General features: G+C 42.7%; 1 protein-coding gene across 4 annotated transcripts in view; it reads right to left on the bottom strand.

Moving 5' to 3' along the window:
• LOC117737284 (protocadherin alpha-C2-like) overlaps positions 1-13,549 on the bottom strand; it is a 50,877-nt gene that overhangs the window by 10,692 nt on the left and 26,636 nt on the right. For 2 of the 4 annotated variants that reach the window (XM_034543096.1, XM_034543095.1), the window contains exons 2-3: positions 4,192-4,256; positions 308-393 (exon numbers count right to left, since the gene is read on the bottom strand). In XM_034543096.1, the coding sequence (XP_034398987.1) occupies positions 308-393; positions 4,192-4,256 (151 nt within the window). Of the gene's footprint in view, positions 1-307; positions 394-4,191; positions 4,257-7,863; positions 10,417-13,549 lie in introns of those variants that run through there. The other 2 variants (XM_034543093.1, XM_034543094.1) reach the window with 2 other exon arrangements.

Below are 13,549 nucleotides of genomic sequence, written 5' to 3'. Positions count from 1 at the left end.
TCAGGCTCAGAGAAGTTATGCCTCTGTAAACATCTTGCTGATTGGTCTGAACTATTGGCTCTTGCTCGCCCTCTTTTTGTCTGTATTGTCTCTCTTCCTGAAGCAGAGAGCAGAGATATCCATCTACGCCTACGTAGCATGTGTCATTTCCTCTCACTGCAGCAGTGGGAAGTGGTAGGAGTGGGTCGCGGCGATCACGTAGCTGACATCGCTGTATTCCTCCTTTTATTACTCTCTCTCATGGTTTCATGGTTTGCCGTGATTGGTTGAGGTTAGAGTAGCTTAGAGTAGCATGATTGATTCTTACCGGCGGCGCTGGATGCAGTGGGCCAGTTCTGGACCAGGACACCTTGGGCTCCTTGCATTACCGAGGACTCTTCCATGTGCACTGAGCTGGAACACAAACAAAACAAAACATGCACATTTTACACACTGGAAAGGCCTTCTCTCACATATTATATGTTAAATCATGCTAAATTAAACTGCAAAAGAGAAGGAAGCCATACACATCCAGTAATTGTATACTTGTGAAGCTCTATATTATGATTGTTTCCCATCACTGAAATATAAACTGCCACATATTTAACTTTCCTGTCTCCATATGTGTCCTATAATACAGAACATTACAAATCCAAAGCTTGGTACTGGTGGAGGTTAGGAAATGTAACGTTCAGATTAGGATTAAAATATTTACCCTACATTTTTCTGATATTCTCTGGATTATGGATTACAGATGGACACTCTTAGATTTTCTCACACACTCTGTGGGATTTCAGCACCCTCCCCTCTAGTGAAAAACACCACAGTCTCTGTAGTGCTGAACAATACCAACAGAACAGAAATGCTGCTACAAACCACAGCTTTCTCTCCCTGCTTCCACCATATCTATTAAAAGGGACAGATTATATTTTCTAGCTCTGACAATAACATTTTAGTCACGAAGACACATAAAGCGACCTGTGTGTATTTCTGCTTTCTGGTATGATGATCCAAGCAAGAAGGGCAGCTCTTAAAGGGTCACTTCACCCAAATTATACAAACCATAGCCTTGAACTAACCATAATATCATATTATTTGTCTGTGATTTGGCAGCACCATCAATTTAATCGTTACCTTCTAAAACCAATATTCTGATTCTCAATCTTTACCTGCTGCTAGTCCCCCATAATCCCCCGTAATCCCCCTGTCCACACTTCTCCCCACTGCCCCCCCGAAGTGAAAAACTAGGTCTTTAAAAGTTAAAACCTTTACTGAGCCGGTATTTCTTCCTGGTAATCTGTGCCTATTAATTGGCTTACGTCTTGAAAACAAGAAGCTTTCAGTCTTTATAAAAGATAATGGAAGTATTGAAATATAATTGTGTAGACATCTTTACATTAAGAATGCTAAAAACTGTCAACATATGTATGAATCTAGATCGGTCTGTGCAGTGGTTCTGTGAAGGGAACAAAAGTGATTTGGTGATGGAGGTCATTTTATTAAATGCTGCAAAGCACCAGCATCATTAAGGTACACATCAAATATTACTGACAAACACTGGGCTTATAATACACTTTTCAGCTAATGTCCTTCTCTCTCATCTTCTCCTACTGTCTGTAACCGCATGCTTCTTCATAATTTTACAGCATAAAAACTTTCCAGCAATGTTAGATTTATTTTTCTCAAATCATAACTATAGTGATCACAACATGAACCCAAACACAAGCCCCTAAACAACACAATTAGTAGGAAATCATGTGCATTTCATCAGAGGTTAAATTAAATTAAATTAAATTAAATAGGTCAGTGCCATTACATGCTGTTTGGGTGTGAAATCCAAAATCTCTTTTACAAGCTCTGATTATAAATGAACATTTAGAGAGGCTTGGTAATGGGACATGGGGAATCGTCAACTTAAAACACATCAGTGAGTCACGAGAAATATTTAATATGTTAGACTGGTTCACACAAGCACACAAATGCTCAGTAATCCCTGCTGTAATTATCAGGGAATCTGTGTAACATTAATCACTCAGATGGTGCATGCTTATTATTCTGACATGGACATCAGAGTGCACACACACACACACATATATATATATATATATATATATATATATATATATATATATATATATATATATATATATATATATATATATATATATATATATATATATATATACACACATACATACATACATACATACATACATACATATATATACACATACATACATATAAATATACACATACATACATATATATACACACATACATATATATACATATACATATATATATATACACACATACATATATATACATATATACACATACATACATACATACATACATATATATATATACACATACATAAATACATATATATATATATATATATATATAGATATATATGTGTGTATATATATATATATATATATATATATATATATTTCATAGTATTTGCATCTACAGTATACAGATAATGTAACACAAACTTGGGCTTCAGGGGACTCACATCGATGAGCAGCAACAGAAGAATGCTGTTTAAATAAAGCTCTGAAAGACTTGTCCAGGCCATCTTATAATGTGGTTAACTGCTAGGTGGGTATGCATACAGTACACTTATCATCATTTTTATGGGTTTGGCTGTTACAGAGAAACACCAATATCGTCTCTGACACAGAGATTGGAAAGCTTGTGGCCAGTGTCTCAAATATATCCATCTATAGGTGGATAGATTAGTTGAATATGATAATGATCAATGAAGATCCATCCATCCATCCATCCATTTTCAATACCGCTTATCCTCATTAGGGTCGCGGGGCGCTGGAGCCTATCCCAGCTGACATAGGGCGAAGGCAGGGGACACCCTGGACAGGCCGCCAGTCCATCGAGGGCACATGTAGGGACATACAACCATTCACTCTCACATTCACACCTATGGGACATTTAGAGATCAATTAACCTGCAGCATGTCTTTGGACTGTGGGAGGAAGCCGGAGAGCCCGGAGAGAACCCACGCTGCCACGGGGAGAACATGCAAACTCCACACAGAAGGACCGCTCCGACCGGGAATCGAACCCGCGGCCCTCTTGCTGTGAGGCGACAGTGCTAGCCACTACACCACCGTGCAGCCCAATATCAATGAAGATATCATAGCTAACTCATTAAACTGATATTTTTTGTAATTATGGTGCCATCTCATTAGCATTACCCTTGATTTGGTCGGGCCCATCTGATCCCAGAGCAGGTGCCCAGTGTTGTATGAGTAATTTGATCATTGGTGTGGTCATGCAGCAATCCCTGATAAGCCATCTTTCCACCTGACTACCTGCCCTTCATCCATCACTGACCCCCTCTCTGCTTACCCTTCTCTCCCGTCAGTTCTCAATCTGTCTGTGGTTGAGAGAGCCATTTCCAAGTGCATTTCTCCTCACTGTGTGTCTTCTCTCATTGTTCACATGCCATTATTTTCAATGATCATTATACAACAACAACAACAATAATGCGTTTTTTAATAAGATTGAGATAATTGGGATTTTCTCACCAACACTGTATATTTACACTGATGAATATAAATATGATTGGGTAAAACAAGAATAAATATTCTGTTTTGGAAAACCCTGATACTAAGTAGCACCCGTTTCCCCTCAGGACTGTAATCACATTGGAGCAACAGCTGGCAGATGAATAGGCCAATGAATGGACCCATGTGCCTCACCTGACTGGTGCAAAGATAAGTAGGGCTATCAAGACATTTAAACAGATTGCCTGGTGGCCATGTCATAGGGACACTCTGTATCCTTTGTATTTTGAGTTTTTCTTTATTTCAATTCAACAAAATTAAATGGATTCAGAGGATGACTTCTTCCTTTGAACTGACAGAAGAACGCCTTTGCATTCCAGTTGAATTAAATATATAATTGCATGTTTTATGTTCACATTCACATCTTAAAATGTAACGTCTGGCTGCATTGGCCATTTCTGTAGACTATTTGAGGATATGTTCCATGACTGATGACTGGATAAATGAAACTTTGTTCAAAGAGGTCGTAATCATCATTATTGAAGAAGTTGGTGGTGCTTAAGTAAGTTAGAAAATGGTGATAATATTATTAGGTAGGAGTGTAGTGTGAATGTCTTTTGGTCTGAAGGTGACTGGTGAGGTACGATGATAAAGAAACTTTTTTTTAAATGGATGCTTACCTCTGCATTACACCTCCTGCTCTCAGGGAGGCTGAATATCTCCAGTCGGCACCCGGCCCTTTGGGCTGCAAGAGAGAGTGAGAGGAATTGAGTCTTAAGTACAGGTGAAAGCCAATACTGTCTCATTAATAAGTCATGGTGAGAAGTGCTCGTGCATGCTCGTCACGTGCGCACATAAACAACCAAACCTTCAAAGGAAAGTCACACACACACACACACACACACACACACACACAGCAGTGACAGCTTGCCGGGGCCTTTGGAGAGAAGTGAATGATGAATTAAAGCTTGTTGGTGCACTCCTCCCATTCCTCTCCACACCTTCTCCTCTCCCCTCCCTTCTTCCTCGCCATGTCCTCTAAAAAACATGACTTTGAGAGATTTCCCTCCAGAGGCGCACTGACCCTCGTACTGAGATGCATTGGCCCCGAGACGACACATCTGGGGTTAGTCCACTCGTTCCAGTATGGTTGTGATAGTCTATTACCATGGAAACATTGCAGAAGTCTCATATGCTCTCTAGTATGTGTTGATGAAGCTGCAGCTTTCTACCCAATGCTCTCCATCCCTTCTTCTACATTCTCTATCCCTCTGTCATATTTCAAAATGTCTGACAATACTGAATTATAATGATGTTTTTTGATGACCATGGTTTCAGTTCTCTTTTTCATCTATACTGTATATTCTCGACCCCCTCTCCTGCGCTGCTGTTCTTTCTCTCTGTTATATCCTCTTAACACTGATCAAAACCTTGAGTGTCACTGGCACACAGTCCGACACATCTCACCATGGTAACTATGCAGAGCACGGTCTACATTTTACTCTCTACCCACATCCCTCTGTCATTTCACTCCTGTGAAGGTCACTGGTGGAGGAAGGAGGGGGGAGGGCAGATATCAGATTAACCCCCTAGGCCCTGCATAGGTTCAGACACACCACAACAGAACAGACACAAAGGACACAACACCACTGAAACCTCTGCCTGTCTGCCAGTGATGAAATTCATTTGTAACTTCTGTTCATTCAGATCAATTCTATTGTCACAAATATATAAAAGGTACTACATTATAATAACTGACAAAATGTGGTTAGAGGACTACAATTCACTAGAGATTCAGCTAATGGTGCAGCAAAATCTGCAGTTAATCTAAGCACGTAACGGAAATGAGATTGCATTTTCTCTAATTTTAAGATAAACCACTGACAGAGATACCAATCTGATTGAGAACCTACATTATCCTTGCTTGGCCATGCAGTTCATAAGAGACCCATCTGCAATCCCATTTCCTTTCAAATATGACAGATGTTCACTTGCTGATGAAGCTGCATTGACCTCTATGAGTCTGCAGTGGACATTCATCACCATGGAAATCCAATATTTGGTCTTAATGAGAGAAGCCTGGTATTCCACCTGGAGTCATTCAAACAGAGCAGGGTGTCTACAGGGATACGGAGCACTGTAACATCGTCGATACTTATCCGTACTGAAAACTAAGGGTGCAATTGGTTATTCGAAGATAATCCTTCCTCAAAAAAACAATCAATTGCTAGAGTGATAGTTTAGATGGATACTGAATACTGAAAGGGAAAAATGCATTAGTATGGCATTAAAACACATTAAGCAAAAGCTCTTTCCTAGTTTTACCAACTGCACAATACATGAGAAGAGAGTGATACAAAAAACATTAAAGTAAGACCAGATTGTACACAAATGGGACTAAACGGCTTTGCTAAACGTGTGTGGCCGAAGGGAGAAGTCTGTTTGGCTGTATGGCGTTTATGGGGGTAAATTAAAAACACACACACTAGCACATACACACATTAGATACAAGCATCTGGAACCTAAACATGTCCACAGTCTGATATACTCTCAAGGGAAGACATACGTGGAAAACTAAGATGTTACCAGTTCACGTGATGAATGTAAACAGGCAAAAACAATTCAGACTCATGCAGGAGATGATATATTAATGCATTCTGGTTCATCATTTGAAAGGAAGAAATCAAAATAAGTAGAAATAGAATAAAATACTAGAGTCTTTTATTTCCTTTCCTGTTTGAACTTTGTAATGAGAGAATATGGCTTTTATTTGTTCTCTCTCTCCCTCTCCCTCTCTCTCTCTCTCTCTCTCTATCTCTCTCTCTGTGTGAACACTCCTTGCATGGATACAGAGCTCACACCTCCGCCATCAACACTGTGTCCAATCACCTTTCATCCTTCGCCTTAACTCCGGAGCGAGCCAATCCACGCACAGTAATGAGAAACACATCACTGCCAGTTAATTACATCGCAAGAATAAACATGACTGGCATTTAATTAGGAAGACTTTAAGTGATCACAGAACAATTACCGTAAACATTTCTTTAGTCCTCTTTTTATCACTTATTTTCTCTAATATTCATTTCTGCATTGCATAGACAGACTCAGAGATGCTCTGGGCAAAACAACCATGTAGAAAACAAATAATGGTAGCTTCATCCTAATAATACTGTTAGTTTTACGACAACCAAAACATATGCAAATATGTATGCATATTGACATCAATCTTATATAATGCTAAAAGTACCATGAAATGAAGCTCTAATCTAGTGAAACTCTGACATATCATCTGCCTTATTCCTGCTTTCTGCACAGATCCCTAAACTCTGGCTTACTGCTCAGTACCAGAGAGGTACGTGACCAGCAGAGGATATTTTGGTGCAGTGGGACTGGTGGCTCTCATAACTGGCGAATGCTGCACTATTTCCCAGACTCTTCCTCTCTATAGAGATGACCACTGAATGCCCGCTGGACCTACTGGGCTTGAATATGATGGCACACAGCTCACAGTAGACAAATAACACTGGCTTTGTGGGGTCAAAGGTGAACAAGCTGAAAGCTACTGGTTTGTTGTGAAAAGACAGTCAGTAACATGAAGCAGAGAGAGAGAAGTGGTTCGTGAAAAATATTTTGATAACAGCGTTTTGCAGAAATGTGGAGGACAGTTGCACTTGAACATCTCAATACTCTGAATCACCAAACAACTGGTCTGTAGCAAGCGTGGAACGCACACAGAGACACCATTTACCACATCCAGCAAATCAGAGTGCACCCACCTACCCACTCAAATAAACACACAGGCCGAAGAAACTACCCACACTTGTGTATGCCAGGTTTCTAAGATGAAGAGCTCAAGTTAGATGGAATGTATACAAGAACACTACATCTAAGAATGGAAGCATTTACATAAACAAATTGTTGGTATACTGTATATCTTTCTAGATCCTGATAGGCATATTCATAGATTGTATAAATTAGTTTGAGAGAACTTAAAACAACTAAGCAGATCCTGGGAGTGGCAGAAGAATTGTAACCTTTTAAAAAAAGATGTTTTCTATGTAAGATATGGACCGAATAAATGTGCCTACAAGGCCTTGTTGTACAAGAATAACCATCAGTCAGAAAAAGCGGTAAGAAAATGAATATTTTTAAGACATCACACGGCAGGAGAACAGATGAAGAGATTTAACAGCTTCAGAGCCGTAAATATCAACTGCAATCCTCCTGCAAGAACACCGCCCTAGAGCTAAACCTGAACCACAATTCTGAGAGTTTTCCTTTGATGGCTTGTGCTTTGTGTGTCATTTACTAGGAGGAAATCTAAAATAACAAACACAGACATCACACTAGACACAGACCTGAATGGCAGTTGCATCTGGCATACTGAGACGCCGTACAAATAACTGGCTCTGTCCGCTGTGGCTGGTGACGTACCCCGAGCCCCAGGTGCCACTGTGTGGCCGTCCCGTGTTGTAGAACATAAAAGTGTCACTTCCTGATGTGGCGGTCATGCATGTCTTGTAACAGTATGTCTTGGTCAAAGACCCATTACCCCGCACTTCAATATAGTGCGGTTCCACTTTGAGGTCACGGCGCAGGGCTACATTTTCATTTGGTTGGCCTCCACCTCCTACACCTGTAGCTCTTCCTCCACCCCCACCGGCTGGGTTGCCCCCCTCTGGAGCACTCTTCTTTGACACACAACATGGAGAGCAGGAGCCAGGCTGGGTGCAGTATGCATGGCAACGGACAATGGCCAGAACAAAGACAGTTACAAGGAACACAAAGGTTGTGGCACTTAGGGCAATGATAAGGTAGAGGGTGACATTGGAAAACATGAGGGGGCTGTTGGGCCTGATGATACGCTTGGGGTCAGGGGTCAATTTAGGTAGCAGCTCCATCACGTGCACATGGATGGTGGCAGTGGAGGAGAGTGGTGGTAAGCCGCTATCGTGCACCAGCACTGTCAGACGGAAGGAGGTGGAGTTGTCCTCAATGACGCGCCTTGTGGTGCGGATCTCCCCTGTGTACTCATGCACCTTGAACAGGTCGAGGCCGGCGTTGGTCTGCTCCAGGGCATAGAGCAACCAAGCATTCTGCCCTGCATCCCCATCCCACGCTGTCACCTTGCCAACCAACACTCCTGCTTCAGCATTTTTCATTAGTGTCTCTGTGGTGCGGCTCCCATTGGCAGGTGGGTAGACTATCCTGGGCACATGGTCATTCTGATCCATAATGTAAATATACACTGTGGCCACACGGCTGAGGGGAGGCACACCATTGTCCTGGGCTTTGATCTGAAAGTGAAACTCTCTCAGCTTTTCAAAGTCGAAGGCTCGCAGGGCATAGGCTTGACCTTTATCAGGTTTGATGCTGACGTAGCTGGCTACAGGGATACCATGGTTGTTGTCATTCAGGACAGTATAGGTGATGCGTGCATTTTCTGCAGCATCAGCGTCCGTGGCCTTAACAACACACAGAGGTGCACCTGGAGCATTGTTTTCTGTAATGTAAACAGTATAGGATGTTTGTTCAAATCGAGGTGGGTTGTCATTTACGTCTGCAACATCCACTTTAAAGGTCATTTGAGATGACAGGGGTGGGGTGCCTCCATCTACAGCGTTGACTGTGACATTGTAAGAAGAGATGGTTTCCCGGTCCAGGAAAGCGGATGTGACGATGGTATAGTGGTTCCGGAAAGATTTTATCTTAAAAGGCAGATGGGGCATGATCTCCAGGGTAACTTGTTTATTTGGTCCAGAGTCACGGTCATTCACACTGATTAATGCTACAACTGTGTCAGCCCGGGCATCCTCACGTACAGGGCTGGAGAGTGAAGACAGTACAATCTCAGGAATGTTGTCATTGACGTCCAAAACTTCAACAACTACTTTACAGTGAACTGCCACAGGAGCCGGCCCCTTGTCCATTGCTTGTATGTACATTTCATATGTGTTGGTCTCCTCATAGTCTATATTGTTTTTCACCCTAATTTCCCCAGTTTCTGTGTCCATGGAAAACATCTGTCTGACTCTTTCTGGTGTGTAACTGCTGAAGGAGTAAAACACCTCCCCATTTGAGCCCTCATCGGGGTCTGTTGCATTTAACTTGATCACAAGAGCGCCCTTTGGGGAGTTTTCGGACAGTTTTATTTTGTACACAGAGCTGCCAAACGCAGGTACATTGTCATTGGCATCAAGGATACGTACATTGATTTTGGCCGTGCCAGTTCGCTGCGGGGTGCCTCCATCTATTGCTGTCAGGATTAGCTGATGTGAGGGCATCTGCTCGCGGTCAAAGGGCTTTTTGAGAATAAACTCGATGTGCTTATCATTGGAAAAGGGCTTAATCGAGTCCAGGGCGAGGTGGTCGTTAGGGCTGAGGCGGTACTGCTTCACAGAGTTGGAGCCATCATCTACGTCTTGAGCTCCCTCGATGTGAAAGCGGGAGCCGGTGAGAGCGGACTCCGACACCTCAAGCTGGTATTCATCTCGAGGGAATTGTGGCGCGTTATCGTTCACGTCCAAAATCTCCACCTCCACGTTGTGCACCTCCAGTGGATTCTCTAAGACCACCTCCAGGTTGCGCGAACAGGTGCCACTGAACTCACACACCGTCTCTCGGTCAATGCGGTCACTCACCACCAGCTTCCCGGTTTTGTGATTGATCGTGAAATATCTCCGTCCACTGTCGGATGTGATTCGGATTCGTCGCGTGGAAAGTTTTCTCAGGTCCAGACCCAAATCTCGGACAATGTCGCCGACCAATGCCCCGTTCTCCAGCTCCTCCGGAATGGAGTATCGAATTTGTGCAGTTGTAAGGCCACTGAGTACGAAAATAACGAAATATAAAGAAAAAGGCACATTCTCATTCACACTGTAACGGCATCGCGCCGTTACAGCCATCGCAGGCAGGCGGGATGTGCAGACGGGTTGGAGAAATCTTTCCGCCTTCTCAGCTTGCTGTGCGAGCGCACCCGCCTCATTAAAAACGAGGGAATAGTCCTGGCATAACTCCAACTATGTGCAGGACGACCACTGCATCCCCTCTGCCGTCTGTGTAACCACAATCTTCCCGCGTGCATCCATGTTTTCCTTTGTCTGTGCTGGTTGCTGTTTTTAAATGTCTCTGGCTCCTTTCACTGATGCTGCCTATTGCTCCCCCTCTCTCTTTCTCTCTCCATGCGATGTGGCGATGGTGTCTGTGGGCAAAAGGGGAGGGGGAGCCACTCGCTCAAACGATGCTGGGTGCATTTCAGCACCTCCCAATAAAATGACCGAGCACCATCAAATAACAAATAAAAAGACTCCCGAGTTTTATCTTATCTACACATCTGGACACCGTGCATGGAGCGGCCACACCGATTTCTGGGGAAATATTTCGACACAATCGTTTTCCCTCTTGTTTTGTCAGCGCCACCGCCCTTTTCATTGTGCGCTGGGGGAACTGATTTATGAACCAGCCTGCCGATTTAATTTCTTCACTGATGCAAACCCGCAATTACTCGGGAACCCTCGAGCCAAACGGAATAGCAGATTCCTGATACATTTTTTTAGAAAAGGAAACGCATACATAAAGAAATAAAGCATTTGTAAAAAATAAATAAATAAGAAAAGAAAAAGACTTCATGCGAATTGGTGCATCAACTCTGTAATGTTCAGCGTTTGACTTTGATTCACGTTACTACATTTTAAAGAGGAGTAACTTCATGTATATATCATCCTATGAGGATACGTTGCTGGTAGGAACCTGAAAACAGTATGAACAGCGCATGCGTGGTTAAACCTGGCAGGTGTTGACATGAACACCTAAATCATCCAACTCTGGCTGTCCTGTAATTGCTCCCATGTCCCTAAATAGAATACAGATTTGAATTGGAAGTTGCAATGGGTTCAACGTGACAGAGATAAACTCAAGGTTTTTGTTTATACATTTTAACTAACTAGTCAAGCTAAGGTGGTGGAAAACATAATGAATCCAAGTTCATTGTTCAGTTTCACGTTAATTGAGCCTGGAGAGCCACCCAGAATATAAATATAATAATTTGTCTGAGAAACCACAACGATGCATCCAGTAAGGTACCGCCATAAAATCTCTTTACACAAGGTATGCTGTGAAGTGGCCTTGTGAGACCCTGAGCCTTCTCGATTCTCCCCGGCCACGGGCCAAGATGGGTGTCCGTCCACCGCCCACATAATCGCCCACGGCGATGACAGCGCTTGGCATCCAGGGAGACGGGGAGAAGACAGTGACTCACTCGGATACTAGTTGATGTGTAGATACACAGTGACTCTTCCCACTCCAAGGCGCAGAGGAAGTGGCAACATGGGGAGTTGGAGAAGCAGCCAAATGTCCGTTGAAGCAAGACAAATTATGAGCCATATACAGAAACCCCTTCTGCAAACAGTGCATTTCTAAAACATTAAATTTGTGGCAGCCTATCACTCTAAAAGCATAATAATAATATGGTGCAGCCTACTAGTCAGTAAGAAAACAATGTGCATTTAAATCTACGATAACTCTGCCGACATTTGCAGTCCTTCTGCAAAACTGTTTCAGGAGTATTTGGCATTTACTTCTCTCTCTCTGCATTATATCCCACTGAGCAGCGGTGATAACACAGAGTTTCTTTCAACCGGGTCTCTGGTGGTATACGTGTACGGTCTGCCACGCTAACCGTGACATTTAGCAGATTTTCCCGGTCGGACACGTGGGCCTCTGTGTCTGGCAATGACACAAAAATGAAAACAAGAGTTGTTTATCTCTCCAACAACAAAGGCAGAGCTGGATTCACACCTGAACTTTGCTCCGATCTCTCTCATTTCTCCTTTCCCCCTCTGCTCTTCCGATGTGTTGGATATATTACAGCTCTCTTGTACCCGTTTCAAATTTGTCCATCTGTTTCAGCAATATTTGCACGTCTTTGAGCTGTGAATTATTTCCTTTTTCACCCAAGGGTTCTGCAGATAAAGCTATCACCATTATTTCAACTGCAGACAGACGCATGTTACGCATCAACAAATACAGATTCCAAAGAGCTAAATGGCTGATAGCTGTTCATGTTTACTTATCTTGTCTTAAAAAAGACACAGGCTGTCAACTTTGTTCTCCCTCCTTGTCAATTAATTTACCTGACCGTGACATCTTTAGTATTCTCCCCCACCGCCCAATCCATCCATATTAATATTCTCCCTTTCCACAATCGTCTATGATTTACTTTCTCCAATCTGGAAAGTCTCCAGCTGCTCATCCGCAGTTCCAGCTGAGAGCTGGCTGAGGGGCATGGGGTCTGAAACACAGTAGCTCATGCCTTTTGCAGACAGATACAGAAATCAGTGGTGATATAAAACTCTGAAAGATATGGGGAAGAGAGATTATTCAGATTTTAAAAAAAATCCCTCTTTGTTCCTTTTCTCTGCCAGAATACTTCACCTCCCCCAATGTCATCAATAATGCATGACGGACACCATATTAATAACATTCCCTTCACTAAGTCTCAATCTCATTAATACTGTAAGCGGCCACTCTAAAAGCCACTCATATTACTTTGCCTCGGAGTCTGTTATCTGGAATCCCCACATTTTAGTGAGTCAGATGAGAGCAGAGATCCACAGAGAAACGGGTCACGGCTGGGCTATCATGAAGCAGGACTCCTTACATCACTGCTCCGGTCAACACATATATAAACAGAGGCATTCATGTAAACTTAAAGGGCATTTGTGCCTGTAGGCACAAGCAGTGTGTACACAACTATAAAGATTGAAACGCTATCTAAGGACATCACTAATTTGTCTGAATGAATGTCAGAGCATCTTCTGCTGTTGGTTCCTATATTCTTAAATGGCAGGGAACAGCCACCAAGGGCTTTGATAAACAGATGCACTGACTGCAGGGAATAGACACATGCAGGCTCTCAGAGGTTACACTGACGTTGACTGACTAAACCTACTGGTTCACAGATGGATTTCATAATGTGCCCTATTTTAAAGCATTGGATGGATGAAGAGGGAAAAGATTATTTATCACGTGCTATAATCA

The sequence above is a fragment of the Cyclopterus lumpus genome, chromosome 10 (assembly GCF_009769545.1).
Source record: "Cyclopterus lumpus isolate fCycLum1 chromosome 10, fCycLum1.pri, whole genome shotgun sequence".
Lineage (NCBI taxonomy): Eukaryota > Metazoa > Chordata > Actinopteri > Perciformes > Cyclopteridae > Cyclopterus > Cyclopterus lumpus.
Note: the sequence above shows the minus strand (reverse complement) of the source record. Positions and strands in the feature narration are given on the sequence as shown.